We start from the raw sequence: 19280 nt of genomic DNA, 5'->3' as shown, positions 1-19280 counted from the left end.
TTTCTCTTTCCGCTCACGTGTCACTAACATGAATGACTCATCAATAACCACAGAACAATGACAATTGTTTCATTTTTATTTTATTTACTTTATACAAAGCGCTGTTTGTTCACTTTACACCTAAAACACTCATTTTTCACATCAACTCATGAAAAACCCAACAAACGAGTTCAGGGACTAAGACGGATGACACGGCGTGAATGTGACCGCAGCTTTAATATCCTGTCCATTAGCCGTCGTTAGTCATAGCGCCGCCATGCTAGCTCCTTACATCAGCTCATTCTCACTTTAACTCAACTTTACAACTATTTCTCTTTAAAACTCACATTTATACATAAAACGGAAATATTGAAACAAATCAAGCATATTCAAGTAAAACAATGTTTAGAAAATAATTTGCTTTGTCATCCCAAACGACTGTTAGCATTAGCAAAGATTTTAATAAGACTTTATACTGAATTCTTTGGTAAAAACATTAACCTTTTTAAAAGCCTAGATACCATTAACGTTACAATATATAGCGCTAGCTACCCACAATGCTACCGTTAGCATCACACTGTCCTTAGCATCTGATTAGCCACTTTAGCACTGCTACATACACTTAAAACAAATCTGAAGTTAAGTTTTAGCTTTACTAAATAAATGTGCACATACAACACTTTGTTTCATGCTAACATCAAAGCTAAACAACACATCATTACTGCATCTTAGCATTAGCTCATTTACAGATATAAAAATACATTTTAAGTAGAAAAATACGACGACAAATTAGGGACACATTAAAATAAAATACAAATCTGGGCACTACAAGAATAAAGTCATAATATTTAGAGAATAAGGTTGAATTTTTATGAGAATAAAGACGTATTTTAATAAAATCGTAATTTCATGAGATTGAAGTTGTAATTCTTCAAGATTAAAATCACAAAGTCATGACTTTATTCTTGAAATATTATAACTTTAATAAAATTACAATTTTACTCTTGTAAAAATTTAGATTTTTTTTCTTGAAATATTACAACTTTATTCTCATAAAATAACGACGTCATTAATCTCGTAGTGCTCAGATTTCTCTATATTGTCATGGGGACATAATACGTTATCATAGATTAGAAATCAGCACAGAATGAAAACAATTAAGATATTTGTGTTTCAAAAATAAAAAATATAACACACACACACACACACACACAGAACATCATCTCCAGGCTTTTATCTGCATTTAATCATAAACAGCAGCAGTGACGTGAGGCGAAGGAAATGGATTTTTAATGTTAGAGACGACTCAGCATCAGCAGAAAACACACACACACACACACACGCACACACACACACACACACACACACACACACACACACACACACACACACACACACACACACACACATACACACACACACACACACACACACACACACACACACACGCACACACACAGTGCTCAGTGGGGGTCCGTCACAGCGGACAGCCACTCTTTCACTCTGTGCTCCAGTTGCTGAGCTGAGGGGCGGGCGTCGGGGTGGGGGGCCAGCATGTCCAGCAGCAGCGTGCACATGGCCGGGCTGGGGGGGGGCGGCAGTGGGGGGGCTCTCTTACTCTTCATGGGGATGCAGAGCTGGAGGTGGGGGTTCTCCCACAGGGCCTCCCCCAGAGGGAGGAGCCAGCCTGAGCGGCCCTTACACACATACGCCCCTGGAAGGGAACCAGCAACCACCCACCAATCACAAACCAGGAGAACAAACAGAAACATCTCCAGTCAAACAGACCCATTAGCATTACAGATGCTAACAGAATGCTAACGCAACAGGAAGGTTCACTTTAATAAGGCTTATTTATTAAAGACTAAGTAATTATGATTATATTTGACTCAGAGGAAAAATTATCATTGTAGTTTTAATAAAGAAAAAAAAATGCAGTCATTGTAATTGAATTGTAATTGAAGACGGAATTGAAATTGAAAAATTGGTAACACTTAATATTAAAGTACTGTAATAATGGTTAATTAATGCGTAATAATGAGCGCTTATGAGATACTCGTTAACATTTAAAAATACTAAATATACTGTAATAATGGATAATTAATGCTTAATAAACACAAATCAACTGTTAATAAGTATTATATTAAAAGTTAATAAGCATTTATAAGATGATATAAAGTATTTATAAAAATACAGTAGGAACAGTTAATAAGCACATATTATCAGTTATTAATATGATGTATAAGATGTTTTTTAATTTATAAGGTGCAGTAATAATGGTAATTTAATGAAATGTTAAGTTAATTTTAATAATTATAACTTATAAAGAATAATTACAGTATATATAGTATTTATAAGCACTTATTAGTGGTGAAAGTTTGATCAGATCAGTGTTTTATTATCAGACTTAATCAAACGTTTTGACTAATGATCAGAATAATTAACATACTAATCATTTCTAACCCAGCTTTAATAACTTTAATTGGTCATTGATCATTTTCTGACAATTTAACGACTTTCCATTATTTAAGGACAAAGAAGATATCGTGATGATGCACTGGAGCTAATGCTAATGCTAATGCTAAACTATTGATTCTCAGCATATTATCGGTCAATATTAGGTTTTAATATAAATATCAGACGTGGAATTATGAAAATATTAGTTTCTGTTATTGGATAAAAAATGTCATCGTTCATCCCTAGATACAGTATATACATATCACCGTTTGTTGAAATCTAAAAAACATTGTAATAAATAAAATAAATTATTTGTAATGATCTTTGTTTGTTTCCCTCAGCGTAATAAAGCATCAACGACTAAACTCCACAATAATAGAAAATAAAAGCAGACGTCAGAGTCTCACCCTGCACTCACTCATTATTACCTTTTCTGTCCAAAAAAAAAAAGGGTTGAATATTAGGATGAATACCCTGCCTCTGATTATTACCAGTATATATATATATATATATATATATAAATATTAGTGGTGGGACTCAATTCCAATATTTGACACAAGAACCAATGTTTTTTAAGTTAAAGCGTACGTGTAGTAATAATGTAAATAAAAAAAATGTGTTCAATGTATTACCAATAAATAATGTTCAGATGTGTATAAATAAATATGATATTAACTATAAATATGCATGTGAGGCATTTCTGTGTCGTGTTGGGACTGATTTTAAATAAAGAAAAAACAGCATTTTTCCACTTTCAGAACATGACTTTAGTTTTTTTGTCCTAAATAAATAAATATATATATATATATAATATTGTGTGACGGTAAATATGAACACAATCACTGTGTGTTATATGTACATATATATACAGTATATATGATGCTGGTCATCACTCATCCTTTACATCCATCATTGTTCCTTTAATACCTGATGAATAAATGATTTATAGCTACTGACATTTTTAATATCAGGCTCCTTAATGAAGTGGATCGTCATTGACCCACTTGGCCAAACTCAACCACTCATCATCATCATCATCATCATCATCATCATCTTATCCCGTCGTTAGCCACGTTAGCTCACCCAGCTGCTCCTGGCTGCTGCCCTCTTCCAGGAAGGTGATCCTCTCAGGACGGCCCAGAACATCACCCCAGGGAGAAGATGTCAGCCTGGTCCGTGTAGCTCAGACCCCCCACACCTCAGGGGCCATGTAGAAGTCTGAACCACAGGTTGAGGAGAAATGCTGCCGCGTCAGGCCGCTGTCCACAGCTCCGCCTCCTCCTCCTCCTCCTCCGCTCATCTTACTCAGACCAAAATCAGCCACCTGCACCAAACCAAGTGATTAGATAATAAACATCTGCAGAGGTTTTAATGTTAAAACAGGGATTAAAACTAAAGAGCTTTAGCATTAGTGCAAAATTAAATCAATGTTAGGAAATCATCAGCAGGAAGGTGGATTATTTCATTATTACGTAGATTTCTTTAAAGAACAAACATTTAAAAATGTAAAAATGAATCTAAAACTGTTCATTTAAAACAACAACCAAATTTCTCTCCAGCGCAGCTGAGCGTCAGGGACCCCCACGCTGTGATTTTAATCCCCCACGCTGTGATTTTAATCCCCCACGCTGTGATTTTAATCCTCTACGCTGTGATTTTAATCCCCCACGCTGTGATTTTAATCCCTCACGCTGTGATTTTAATCCCCCACGCTGTGATTTTAATCCTCTACGCTGTGATTTTAATCCTCTACGCTGTGATTTTAATCCTCTACGCTGTGATTTTAATCCCCCACGCTGTGATTTTAATCCTCTACGCTGTGATTTTAATCCTCTACGCTGTGATTTTAATCCTCTACGCTGTGATTTTAATCCCCCACGCTGTGATTTTAATCCTCTACGCTGTGATTTTAATCCCTCACGCTGTGATTTTAATCCCCCACGCTGTGATTTTAATCCTCTACGCTGTGATTTTAATCCTCTACGCTGTGATTTTAATCCCCCACGCTGTGATTTTAATCCTCTACGCTGTGATTTTAATCCCCCACGCTGTGATTTTAATCCCCTATGCTGATTATGATGTGGAGTTTGATTTAATTTGTGTATTTAGAAATATAAAATATGTTGAATGATATTAGTTGGTTATTTAAACAATGTGTCATGTTTCCTTTAATAATTTTACACACTGGATGCTCTAAAGCACACTTGTTGGCCATGAGAGATCGTCAGATGTGCCGTGGGAAATTATTCTGTTTCACCAATTGGTCAAAAAACATTTTGAAATAATAATATTTTTATGTATAATAATAATAATAGTAATATATATCATATCTCACTTATATCATATCCCTCCCTCAACATGTATCAAGTACGTAAAATATAAAAGTTTGTTGTTTTTTGTATTCAAGACACTTTGATAAAAATGACTGTAAACTATTAATATAGGCAAGGCAAATTTATTTGTATAGCGCATTTCATACACAAGGCAACTCAATGTGCTTTACATGATAAAAACATTCAATTGTTTAAAATCAATAAGAACATTAAAATCATCAGTAAAATCAATTAAAATCATCAGTAAAATCAATTAAAATCATCAGTAAAATCATCATGACATCATCAACATGACCATAAATCTCTCTCAATCATACCCAGTAGAGAAAAAAAGTTCCTTTAACTTTGATTTAAAAATGTTCACATGTGATGCTGACTTCAGCTCTGCTGCAGTTTGTTCCACTTCTTTGCAGCATAACAACTAAACACAGCATCACCATGGTTACTGTGAGCTCTGGGCTCCACTATCTGACCTGTGTCCATAGATCTCAGAGACCTGCTGGGTTCATACCTGACTAACATCTCACTGATGTATTCTGGACCAAACCCATTCACACATTTATAACCAGCAGCAGAACTTTACAGTCTCCTCTGAGGCTGACTGGGAGCCAGTGTAATGTGTTCTGACCTCTTTGTTCTGGTTCAGACCTGAGCTGCATATAGGCTACAAAGTTTCATTTTTTAACATTTCTGTTGGATTTTTTTCAATGAAAAGATGAGGTTGAAAAACACTCCTCTAAAGGGCCGAACTTGGCCCCCGCGCCTTAAGTTGGACACATGTTCCCTACGCTGCACTGTGTTTTTTCTTAGCCGGAAAATCAAAGCGTTATTCCTCGTTCCTAATTGATAGGTTTGATGTTTCTATGATAAGTATAATGTATTTATTGTCACTAGATAGTGTACAGTATGTGTTGTATTCCACATGTAACAAAGGTTGGTGTGAGCATTAGAAACGTGGGCTGAATACTAGAGGATGAATAGAAGCCATTACTCCACCACGTCCAGCTGCTCACACTTACTGAGTGATTATGAAATAAAACTAATGTGATCCCTTTTCACATTTATTCCCAGCATGCAGCTGAGAAATGAGAATGGACACAGACCCCCTCACCCCCCCCCCCAGTGTAAGAGAAGAGACGTTCCCTAATGCCGACGCCTTTATGATGACAGCGCCACCTGTTCAGGTCAACACATTTAACATTTATTAGAAAGAATGAGGATTCTGTCAGAAAGCGGCTCATCTACATTCTGAGCTAGGGCTGGACGATATGAAGTACATTTAGACCTCAATATAATAAATATATATTTTAATTCAAATAAAAACAGACCAGAAAAACACTCCTAAATACCACACAGGCTAAAATAATGTCCACCGAAAGAAAACGCACAAAATGACAGCAAAAAATTACACAATTTTACCACAAAAACACAAATGAACAGAGAAATACACAAAAAGAGAAACAAAAATGCACAATGGGACGACAAAAATACATAAAACAACAAAGGGACAAAAAAGAGAAAAATATGGATATAAACAACATTCATTGAAAATTACACAAAACGACTCCAAAATTACACAAAAGAACAGCAAAATTTATAGGACAACAAAATACACAAAGAAGAATAAATAAACAATGGGATGACAAAAATACATAAAAGTACAATAAACAAAAAAAAACAAAACTACAAAAACTTACAAACAAATGGAGAAATACACAAAAGAACAACTCAAAAAAATACACAATGAGAGAACAAAAATCCAAAAAACAAATTTACCAAAAAATACACAAAACGACTGAAAGACGTTTAAAATGACCATAAAAATACACAAAGGAGCGGTTTAATATAGCAGGTCATTTACACAATGAGTTATGTTTCCTTTTATATTTTTACTTTCTCCTGTGGCCCACATTGGACGCTCTGAAGCAGTGGTTCTCAACCTTGGGGTCGTGAGACACTACTGAGGGGGTCCCCTGATGCCTTCAAAAAACTAAGAATATTTTCTGAACAATTTGAACCCATTTTAACTTATTTTTACCCTTTTTCTACAACTCACCATATTTTAACATATTTTCATCACTTTTTCTTGCCATATTTTTGCTCCTTTTAATGTATTTTTGCTCCATTTCTCACATTTCTGACACTTCTACATCATATTTTAATGACTTTTCTGCATATTTTTTTTCCCCTTTCCAGACATGTTCAGCACTAATAAACCCTTTCTACCACTTTTACACCTAATGTCACATATGTTGACCCATTATTGTCTTCACTATCTCTTGCGGGCCACATTAGAGGCTCTAAAGGGCCATATTAGGGCCCCGGGCCTCCAGTATTTCTTTAAGGAGTTTAAATTTAAAAGAGCAGATGAGGAAACAAGCTTTGGGTTTAAAACAAAAGAGATTTCTTCACTAACTCAGTCAAAGGTAAAGAATTGTTAAGCTCCTCCCACCTTAACGACGGGGCCCTGTGGGGTCACACACACCAGCACGTTGTCAGGTTTCAGGTCCCGGTGGGTGATGCCCAGGCTGTGCAGGAAGGACACGGCGCTGCACAGCTGGAGAACCACGCTGTGGTTCCTCTGGGCATCAGGAGGTCTGGAGAGCAGGTACTGGTTCAGGTCTCCCCCATCACAGAACTCCATCACCAGCCACAGGGCCAGGCAGCGTGGGGACCCACACTGGGCCTCCCCCTCCCTCTGAGCTGACCTCTTCCTGCCTCTGTTTGGAGGCCTCTGAGGGGTCTGGTCCTGGACCGTGTTGGTCCGGTCCTGGAGTCTAGAGGACAACCCGTTGCTCCTCTGGGTGTTGGACCCACCCTGGTTCTGTTCTCCAACCACACCCCCCTTTAACACGCTCTCCACCAGACGCAGAGGCAGCGCCCCCGCCCTGAGACGCTTCAGGGTCCGGGGTCCGGTCTGCAGTAGGCAGCTGTGGAGGGCGATGACGTTAATGTGGTTCTTAGCCGTGGCCCTCATGGCCCACAGCTCCTGCAGGTACAGCTCCACGCCCTCGGGGCTGTCGCAGGGCAGCCGTTTGATGGCCACCCTGTGGCCCGTTTTGGTCATGTGACCCTCAAAGACCACCCCGTAGCTGCCCCGTCCCACCTCCCGCTCCAACGTGTAGAGCTCCTCCATCTCCTCACGGAGCTGATCAATAAAACACAACAGGAAACAGGAATAGAGTTCAGATCTGTACGTTATTGATGCATTGAAGCTAACAGGAGCCAATACTTTATTATCATTATTATTATTGTTAACAAACAAGAGAACATGCAACAACTTCCTAGGTTATATAATATACATCAATGCACAACATCTACAAACATGAACTAAATACAGTTCAACAACCAAAACACAGAGAAAAAATTAAATAACAAAACTTTTATTATATAAATTTAACCTAAGTATCAAATTGTATCTAATTTTAATTTTCTTGAATAGACATTTTCAATTTTATCAAACAACAAACAACATAATCTCTGATTTTGAATCAGACAATGAAGGAGGCATTCAGCATATCTGCGTTTGTGTAAATAATATTATATTATAATTAAAGTATTGATCAAATGGCAAATTGAATATTTTCTAAATGACCAGAAAATCATTGTTTATATCTGTAGAAACAGTAAATCATAGAGATTTCCATATAGATTGAACTATTTCACACTTATAGAATAAATGTTTTTTTGTTTCTAAATTTGTTTTGTATATCTAACAATTTTCCACATCTTTTATTAATAAAATATTTTAAAGTAGCAATACTTTAACCTCGGTTCAATAGATCTGTGTTCTCTAATAAACAAACATTTTGACTTTGTCACTTTTTGTATTGATAAGTTTTAATTTACCCTAAAAGCTAATATTTATGTAAACATTTAAAACATTAACAGTAAAACTGAAATAAAGACTGTGTCCGTTCCCACTACTTTAAAAACTCACTAAAGTAACACAAAGCTGGAAAACTCACCCGTTAATCTTCTACTTTTACCGTCAACAACCAGTTATTGTGCTATACTGTATCTGCGCTGTGTGCTACACAACAAAAACAACGTGTTTGATCAAAAAACAAACAATAAAAACTATAAAAAACGAGTAACACACACTTCCGCGTCTGGTTTCGCAGCGTCGCGCGCTTCCTGTATCTTGTTCTGTGATTGGCTACAGAAACTCCAACGTACGCTGTGATTGGTCCAAATCAAGCAGCGGTTTGTATTCGCTGTACGTTTCAAACAACGAAGCAGACCCACAGGCTAAAGATAAGGAAGCTGATTGGATACGTTTCAGTGACATCACGCGTTTGTTACGTCACAGTAACTTTACAATGAAAACTAAACAGATTATATAAAAATAAAGCCATCATCGATTAAAAGTCACTCATAAAATAAAATTCCAATAATTTGGATAATTATTGTTATTATTTAATGTTTACAGAGAGTACAGTTCACCAAGTTTAATGCAGACGAGTCGTTTTGTGTGTTTAGATTCAGGTCAAAGATTTGACTCTTTAACCTGGTGTTTATGAAGTGAGCAGCTGTGTTTGGAGCTTCTGTGGATTTGAAATGTGAGATTAACAAACTGCAGACCATCACACACAGAGTCTGGATTCTGTTATGATATATTCTGTATATTTTACAATCAATACATTTATCCCCCCCAACATAGTCGATGTCGGTGGAAGAAGTAGCTGGTCAAAGTGTGAGCAACGTCTGTTGTCCAATCAAATTACTTGGTCAGAAAACTGTTGTATAACTCACTTATTGTGATTATTATTGTGTTGTATCCGTGAGCAGCTGCTACACATGAGACACTCTGTAAATCAGCTAAAGGAAAAGGAGTAAAAAAAATAACATAATGTGGAAAAAGCTCCAGCAAAGTTTTTTATGCTTTTGCTGAAGTTCCACTTGATCACAAAAGACTTTCTGAACAAAACAGACTTGGACACATGCACTTTGAGTACCTACTGCAGCATTATTCTGTTTTTAGCTGGAGGACCGCAGAGAGTTGTTCTTCTTTAGTGAGAACAGAAAAGGAAATATGATGATTCATCTTTGCTGAAGCACATACCGGGAAAGATGAGAGTGCCTTTGTGTGTGTGTGTGTGTGTGTGTGTGTGTGTGTGTGTGCCCATGTGATCCATAGCTTTCTATCAGCCAATCAGGAGAGCTCGTCATTATTTCAGAAAGATGGATCCGTTCACACTTCATTTGTTTTTTATCTTGACGTAAATGTCCTTTATTCTATTAGCGTATCTCATGGCTCTGACACATATCTGCTGCTGATGTATAGATTTGGTTCAGATGCATCCAACGAGTCGGATGTCCCGATAAATTCAACCAGGCATTGATTTCAGGAGGAACTCCAGTTAAATCTTGAGTGTTTTCAGTATGATGGGGTCTCAGCGGGAGCTTCAGATGCTAATTGCTAATTACAGGACGACCCATTCTGAGGTGATAGAGTCATTATTTTCTTAATTGAGGTCAAAACCTTTGCATTTAATCCTGAGCTCTCGCTCAACAAAAGTCAAAAGCATTTTTATTTGCTCATCTATCTATTCATCTATCACTGCGTTTCATCGTTATATTAATTTATTTTCAGATTAATAATGAGTTTTTTATTAGTCAGATCTATCTTTACTCTCTGAACAGTTAAGGCCAACCTCCTGTTTATGCTGATGACTCACCTTGGACAGCCTTAGGTAATTATCTCAGGGTTTTTCAATCCTGGGGTCGTGACCCCATGTGGGGACGCCTGGAAATAAAATGGGGTTTTCTGAAAAATCTAGTAATAATATTTTTTTTTTAAAATGACTCCTTAAAACTATATATTTGAATAAAGAAAAATGTATTTATTTATGGGAGCACGGTGGCGTAGTGGTTAGCACGTCTGCCTCACAACAAGAAGGTCCTGACTTCAAGCCCTGGGGTGGACACATGGTCCTTTCTGTGTGGAGTGTGCATGTTCTCCCCGTGCTGCGTAGGTTTCCTCCTGGTACTCAGGCTCCTCCCACAATCCAAAAACAAGACTGTTGATTGGAGAATCTAAAATGACCACGACTGATTGTGTGTGTGTGTGTGTGTGTGTGTGTGTGTGTGTGTGTGCGTGTGTGTGTGTGTGTGTGGTGTGTGTGTGTGTGTGTGTGTGTGTGTGTGTGTGTGTGTGTGTGTGTGTGTGTGCGTGCGTGCGTGTGTGTGTGTGTTGCCCTGAGATGGACTGGCGCCCTGTCCAGGGTGTACCCCCTGCCTAGTGCCCAGTGTGAGCCTGAGATAGGCACCAGCAGACCCCCACCGCCCTGAAATAGGACAAAGCAGGTCTGAAAATGGATGGATGGATGATTTAATTTCATAGAAATAATTGTTTTTCTTTTTCCAAATAAAAACACCACACACAATTTCAAACAACTGTTTTATATTTTTTCACTTTCTCCAAAAAAAAAATATTTTTAGATCTTTGCTTCCTTTTGTCAATAAATATCCCATTTTCCTCAATTTTGTCCATTTCTGCACTTGTTCTTTTTGACACTTTTCATCCAAATAAACTACATTTTGCCCAATAAACACCATTTTTTCCCCTTTTTCACTATTGTTTGCCACAATTTTGTAACATTTTATGTCACTTTACTCAGCGTTAACTCTTTGTTTACTTTTGTCAAATGTCTGTCTGTGATTGGCTGATCACTGTTTAATCAATCTAACTGGATCAATATGTTTTCAACAATGAATCTCTCTGTATAAAGTTATTGTTTTTATGAAAGTGCATGTGTTCCATCCCCACAGGTGAGACGCTCCTCTAGGTGTGTTCATAATATCCTACATTGTTTACTATAGAAAATCAAAGACAGTAGAGCATAGATGAGTTCTTGGCCAACTTCCTGTCATCCTACCGTTGATGACACTTTGTCGTGCGTTGACAGGTAGAATCTGCTGGTCACCATAAAGCAGCTCCGGTCCTCTCCGTTACACACCAGTGGCTTTAATTGTGCAGCGGAGCAGTAAAATATGAGAGTGGGAGCAGATCTGATGTGAGGAGCAGTCGGCGTCGCCCCAAGCTGTTTTAACTTAGATGAACTCTTTGATCCTAACCATGATTGTTACAACCTTCAAACCACTGGAGGCTGAAAAACATCACGTCTTTAATACAGGAGGTGAAAACATAGGTTGGTTTATAGCCATTAAATCAACATTTTCAGTTATTTTATGCAGATTCAGGCCTTTAGGTGTTTCTTATAGGAACAATGGCTTTTGGAGATGTGGTCTCCTGAGTGCAAATGGCTTTATTATCACAGACAATATTAGGCGACTCAAATCAGTGATTATTTCAATGAGCCCTCACGGAGCTCTGAATGTCCAAACTACTTCCTGTTTCACCTCATATCGTCGTAGACTCCATCTATGGCAGAAAGCAATGAAGATCGCTGATGTGAAAATATTGTAAAAGATTGTGATATTGACCATTATGTAGCAAAACAGTTCAGTGACGTATAACAGAGCAATGTATAAACCGGTGGTTCTCAACCTTTTCAGGCCCACGACCCTCCAAAATAAAGGTTCCAGAGAGCGGGGACCCTCCAAAATAAAGGTCCCAGAGAGCAGGGACCCTCCAAAATGAAGGTCCCAGAGAGCGGGGACCCTCCAAAATAAAGGTCCCAGAGAGCGGGGACCCTCCAAAATAAAGGTTCCAGAGAGTGGGGGACCCTCCAAAATAAAGGTTCCAGAGAGCGGGGACCCTCCAAAATAAAGGTTCCAGAGAGCGGGGACCCTCCAAAATAAAGGTCCCAGAGAGCAGGGACCCTCCAAAATAAAGGTCCCAGAGAGCGGGGACCCTCCAAAATAAAGGTCCCAGAGAGCGGGGACCCTCCAAAATAAAGGTCCCAGAGAGCGGGGACCCTCCAAAATAAAGGTCTCAGAGAGCGGGGACCCTCCAAAATAAAGGTTCCATAGAGCAGGGACCCCCACTGTAGCTGAAGGTGGTTGAACACAGACATGAACATTGAAGAACAGTCATGTGGAGACAGGACCATCTATAAGGGGGAATAAAGGAGAGATTTTTGGGGTCCATCCATAAAGTCAGTAAAATGATGGTCTATTGTTCTATGAATCTGTGATAACCACATTTATTTATTCATCTGAATAATATCCACTGTTATCCAGGAACGTTTATTATTATTATTATTATAGTCATCTTAAAGATGGAAATCCTTGTTTTAATCAGAAATAAAATGGAATAAAGAGGAGGGGACCAAGCACAGAGCCTTGAGGAACTCCGTGTTAGTAATGTGACATTAAGTGGTAAAGTTTATGTACATTTACTGTTGCTGTAGTTTTAACTGTGATCATCCTCACACATTAAATCCTGTTCAATGCCACCAAAAATTTAGGAAAATCCTCGTCCACGTGTTGCACTGAAGATCAAATAACGAGTGTATTTTTGAAAATAAATCTTATTAATATACACCATTTAATACACAAAATAACATTAAAAAACAGAAAATGTTTCGCCTTCCCAAAGCACTTTATCTCTTCTTGACGTTTTTCCCGGAGGCGATAAATATTTGTCATGTTTGGTTGACACACATCTGCACATTTCCTTTTTTCATCTTCTCAGAATAAATGAACCTTATTTAGACTTTGATACTGTTTACATCCTCAATCGTGTGACGCGGCTGTTTTCTTTTCCAATCACACAATTCTCCATGGAGGCTTATTCATGTTTCTAATCCTTGTTTATTTCACTGATCAAAGCTCACTTTTATTAGCAATGGAACTGCTTTGGTTTCACTCTCACGCAATAAAAACGCTGCATGTTCATTAATATTCCAGGAAAAACTCAAATCCTTCCTTTTAAAACACGTACGGTTGACGTGGTTCTCACTCTACTACATTCATTCTATGTCATTTCAACTAATATCACACACTTTGGTCTCAAAAATCTGAAATTTCTACCAATTGTTCCATAATTATTCAATATTCACACTGTAAATGTTTAGTTTGATCTGATGAATACTTTTTGAAATATTCATAATTTAGTGAGGGGGGTGTGTCCTTATTTTTCCTCCATTTTCAGCTTCCGATATCTCAGGAACTACAGCACATAGGATCTTCTAACAAAGGGCAGCTCATTTTACAAGAGATCTGATTGGTCAGGAGGCGGGGCATAAGTCTCCATGGTAATTTAGCCTCATAAGAAGTTATCCAGTGTCGTAGTACAGGCTTCTTGACCACTAATTATGTTCACACTAACAGCCTTTTGGTTTATAATTTTTTTGCTTTATTTTGATTTTTGTACATTGTTTCTCTTGTGTTGAGTATGAATTAACTGTGTTCCTGTAGTAATATACTGTTAGCTAACGTTTTTAATTAAAGCCTAGCATGTTGTTTGACTCTTATGGAAATAGAAAAACATTGTTTATTTGAAGACGTGGGAAAAGATGAGAATCATTCATCTCTAAGACCTCTTCCAAAATGACATAACATAACAATCTAATCCTAACATTTAATATAAACTAAAGTCATTTTTTGCAGTACTTACAATAACAGAGACAGAATAGAAACATTACGTTAGTACGTTTTAGCGTCTCCTTAAATCAGTCAGGATTTGTGTTTGTTTGAGTTAGAGTTTGAAAGGCTCTGGATTGTTTTTGTTTTATTTATTTGGCCCAACCTCCACGTCCTCACCTTCTCCACCCAGGAAGTGTTCGTCTTCGTCTGTGACGAATAAACCATTCAAACAAAATAACTCGTCTACTTGGCTTTAATTTGATTGTTTGACGTTATCCAGGTGTGTTTTCAGCACTCGGAGCGTCACAACTGTTAAATATTGCTGAGAAGAATGATGAAATAAATGACATGTATCACAATTGTTGGTGTTTTGTTTTGTATTCTTGTATATCTTAGTTACTGATTACTAGTTAGTCTGTTTAGTAACGTATACCGTGTATTTCTAAAAGTCCAAACAGATGGAAGTAACATGACGACTTATTGGGGTGGGATTAAATAAGTCCCTCCCTTTTCAGCAGATATATTATTACAGTTATGTGTACGTGGATCTTATCTATTATTTTGAACGTCTCTGATTGTTTCCTGTACACTAAGATTTTTTTGTCCCTGCTCAAAAAAAACAAATAAATGAAAAACAAATAAATGAAAGATGACTTTTACTGTGTATAGTTTTGTTGCTAATCCCACGATGTTGCAGCTCAAAAAGTGTCGGAAAGACAATTTGATTGAAATTGCTGCACAGTATGGGGTTGAAATATGAAAATTAAGTATGAAAAGTGATGTACAAATAAAAATAGATAGATTATTAGAATGGCCTGGGTCACTATAAGTCATGGGCTGTGTTAGAATTCCATAGGAAACAGACAGTTATGAAGCGTTAAACGTTTACTGCTGCAGGGTTTCCTTATGACGTGGCTCCTGGTCCTCATCATTAAACTAATCACTGCCTGTTGTCAGCAGGGCAGACGTGTGTGTGTGTGTGTGTGTGTGTGTGTGTGGACAGGACAGCTGGTGGATGGCAGAGATATCAATGACACACAGGCCTGGAGCAGCTCCTTATCTCAGCCTCACCAAAGGCTCCGTCTACGGCTCCAGATTCATCCATCACTATCAGAGCTCACACAGGTCCAGGACCAGCATTCACACTTCACCGTAGAGAGAACGGCTCAACGTCAACGACTGAACTTTAGGATGAAAGACGAACGTTATGATGGAACCACACTGACATTTTATTCATCATGCAGATGTTTAATAGTTTTGTTTTCTTCAGACACATTTTATTGCATGTGAACAACAGATTGTTCACATTTAAGCGTAAAAAAAAGTAGATTTACGATCCCTGGAGGAAATGTTTTAAAGACGTCATTTTCCTCAACACAACCCTGTCATATTTCAGCTTTGTGATATCTTTAGAACATACATGGATTTCTGCTCATTCTGTTCCATCTTTAGTAAATAAAGTCACGGAGTTCCTTAGACTTTGACTTTAGCCTTTGATATATTTTAAGGAGCAAAACAATTCCTTTTCTTAGCATCGAGTGACATGGAAAACACTGACATCATCAAACAAATGTGGTGTTTAAATCATTTATTACTGATATATTTACTCAAATACAAGTAAGTTATATATAAAATACTCAAATACAAGTAAAAAGTAATTATATAATTAAAAGTTACTATAGTTACTTTCACCCCCATGTTTATTGTTGGTAATAAATCTTTCCTAACATACAGTAAACATCAACTTAAAAAGATGTTCATTTATTTTCCACAAAGGCATCTGAATAAAATACATTTTTAAATAAAATAACACAAATTAATTCAATTCAAAATAATAAAATCCTCAGGCACTAATTATAGATACATTTATTAATTCTAAAACTGAGAAAATAACCTCCGTTCAATACTGTTTTGATGCCGTACATTACGTTTAATCTGATTGGTCGACTATGATGTGATGCATTTGATTGTTGTTATTTTTTGTAGTTTTACAATGTCTGTTGATGATTTTAAAACTGTAGAAATGTAATAATGACTTAGTTTAAAACGTACTAAAATAACTGATTTAGAAATGAACTGTCTTTACTTTGCTCACAGCAACGATCACACAACTGTTTATTTCCACCTGTTCCTTTGTGTTTTCAGGTGAAATCCTTCAACGCTGAGAGAACCAATCAGGAGCTGACGCTGGGACAAATGAAGCTCTGATGAGGCTCTTGTTTTGTGCGTCGTATCTAACGCTGAGTGTACGATGTGATGGAAGTCATTCTGTGTTCATCACGACATGCACCAGTGAATGAGCTTCATCAGTGTATGAATGAAACACTTCAGTGTGTTTTTGAAGGATAAAGTATCAGCGATGATGGAGAAGACAAACGACCTTTAATCAGGAAGAACAAACCAGAGGTGGAGAAGAGCTAATGGGGCAAAAAACTAAGCATCAGATACGTTCACGCACCCAAGGGACGACTTTTATTATCGTTCACTAGCAGTAAAAGAAGACGACAAGGAGTTGTTAACTGTATAATATCTAGGGCTGGGACTTTATCGCATTAATAGCCATTACTTAATTAAAAATGAATGCAGTTAATCTCTTTTTTCATTCCAAACAGCCTTTCATGAGTTCCTGGTATACCCATAATACTGATGCACAGACCACAACACAATCCATTTAAATTGGAAAAACATTCCTTCAAATATTATTAGGCCATTTGTTTAGATGAATTCACTACAAAGTCTAATTAATTAGATACTTTTATTAATCCAGTTGCACTAATAATAATATCCCATGGTAATCTCATCTGTTTTCCAGGCCATTCAAAGAACTGATTGGATCCAACATTGATCCTACATTGCACTTATTTTGAGTATAAATCATTGTTTTTCCAGCATTAAAAAATCTACTCATAAACACACGTTCATGCTTTATTCCAGAAGTGAAAAGCATAATTAGTACATTTATGAATCTATGAGCTATGTCTATAACTTTATTCTACAGGTATTCTATTAACACAGCTGGTGTCTGCTTGTAGTTAGAATAATAAATGAGTAAAAGTTCTACACATGGCGTTGGTGGTAAGCCCCGTCAATCTGTTTACTTTCAGTTTATTGTAAGAAAAGATGAAATATTTGTCGTTGTAATGACTTTCCGTGGTTGTAAAATCCCGGCCATGTTTCTGCTGCTGATAAGCCTTTGATTACATTGTCCTGTCACTTCTACTTAAACTCATTTTCTTGGCGTCTCAAAGCAGAGGAGCGTCTCCATGGTGACATCGTAGCAGGTCATTAGTTACTTCTGTCTCTGCTAACATCACCGTCATCACCACAAAGTGAAAGTAAAGTTCTCATATCACTGGAAATGAGTTGCTTTAATTAGTACTTGTACATTTTTTTGTATATTTATAAATCAGTATTTTTTCTTGTACTTCAGTACGTTTTAAAATACATAATTTGTTACATTTCTACAACTAACCATTGCTGAGAAAATTAGGATTTTTTGCGATTATATTTTCTACTTTATGAAGCACATTGAACATAATTCAGATGTTAGTGCAAAGCCACTTTCTATGGTTCAGGTTGTGATTTCTACATATTATGTTATATTATATGATATTATATTATATAATAACATTTTGACAAACCTTTATTTGTGTTAGATTGTGTTTCTTCCTTTTAAGTTTCTACATGAGATGTTTATTGTATGTAAGGGACCCGTACCAAGATTTATTACCAACAATAATAAGTAACTATAGTAACTTTATAGTATAGTATAGTATTTGATGTATGACTTACTTGTACGTAAGTAAATTTTCAATCAAGTAACAATACTTCTATTTGAGTAGATATATCAGTGTTTGGGAACACAATGTTTTATACATAATGCTGTCATTAAGTGTTGTTTGCTAAATTATGACAATTTTGGAGCTATGTTGGCATTTTTGGGTTAGGTGGAGAATCTAGTGGGGTTAGGTAGAGTTAGGGTTAGGGGTTAGGGTTAGGGTTAGGGTTAGGGGTTAGGGATAGGGGTTAGGGGTTAGGGGTTAGGGTTAGGGGTTAGGGGAACCAAGGGTTAGGGTTTAGGGTTAGGGTTAGGGGTTAGGGGTTAGGGGTTAGGGGTAGGGGTTAGGGGTTAGGGGTAGGGGTAGGGGTTAGGGGTTAGGGGAACCAAGGGTTAGGGTTTAGGGTTAGGGTTAGGGGTAGGGGTTAGGGGTTAGGGGTTAGGGGTTAGGGTTAGGGGTTAGGGTTAGGGGTTAGGGGTTAGGGTTAGGGGTTAGGGATAGGGGTTAGGGTTAGGGGTTAGGGTTAGGGGTTAGGGGTTAGGGTTAGGGGTTAGGGATAGGGGTTAGGGGTTAGGGGTTAGAGGTTAGGGTTAGGGTTAGGGGAACCAAGGGTTAGGGTAACAAATGACAGTGTTAATGACACCTTATTAATGCTAATGACAGGTGTTCATGTCATATATAATGTCAGCCTTTATGTATAAAAGTGTGACCCTTTACACCTGTGGTCGTCACCTTTACTGTGAGTTATTGAGGAAAGCCTCGTGACTCCCACTCATCCTAACGCTGTCACTGTTCCACATGCTCTATTACCAAAGTCAGCAACACTTTAAAAACTCACTCCCTGTCGTCTCGTCCACTCACCTCATTGATCTGTGATCATCACAAACACTGCACTTTGAAAACAATCACAGCAAACTTTGATTTTCTCAGCATCAACAGCACAATTAAAGTGTCGCTCGCTGTCGCTGACTTTGACAGCAGCTTAAAAACTTTAAAGTTTCTGGGATTTTCAGGTGAACTCTGCATATTTTTAGAGTCCTATTAGTCGACTCGATGAAGACGAAATTGGTGGCGTGGGCGATGTTGCCTACGTCAGTGCAGACCTGGTACTTGTGTGTCAGGTGGGGGGGATTTGGGGGAATCCACCCCTCTCTTCTGCCTCAGTGATGGGAAGCGGTGAGGGGAGGGGAGGGGAGGGGGGCAGGAGGGAAGGGGTGTGTGTCGTTATAAGGAGCCT

The 19280-nt window shown here is 37.7% G+C and overlaps 1 protein-coding gene across 1 annotated transcript; it reads right to left on the bottom strand.

The window, feature by feature from the left end:
* Positions 1–210: 210 nt before the first annotated feature.
* LOC114459438 (serine/threonine-protein kinase pdik1l-B-like) lies at positions 211–8882 on the bottom strand. The gene is given in 7 exon segments (XM_028441694.1): positions 211–1693; positions 3520–3567; positions 3570–3590; positions 3593–3628; positions 3631–3760; positions 7222–7917; positions 8738–8882. Coding segments are annotated over 6 exon segments (1170 nt in total). The 5' UTR covers positions 7906–7917; positions 8738–8882; the 3' UTR covers positions 211–1442.
* Between the last annotated feature and the right edge of the window lie 10398 nt (positions 8883–19280).

The sequence above is a fragment of the Gouania willdenowi genome, unplaced genomic scaffold (assembly GCF_900634775.1).
Source record: "Gouania willdenowi unplaced genomic scaffold, fGouWil2.1 scaffold_312_arrow_ctg1, whole genome shotgun sequence".
Classification (NCBI taxonomy): Eukaryota; Metazoa; Chordata; class Actinopteri; order Blenniiformes; family Gobiesocidae; genus Gouania; species Gouania willdenowi.
This window is presented reverse-complemented; position numbering and strand designations above follow the sequence as displayed.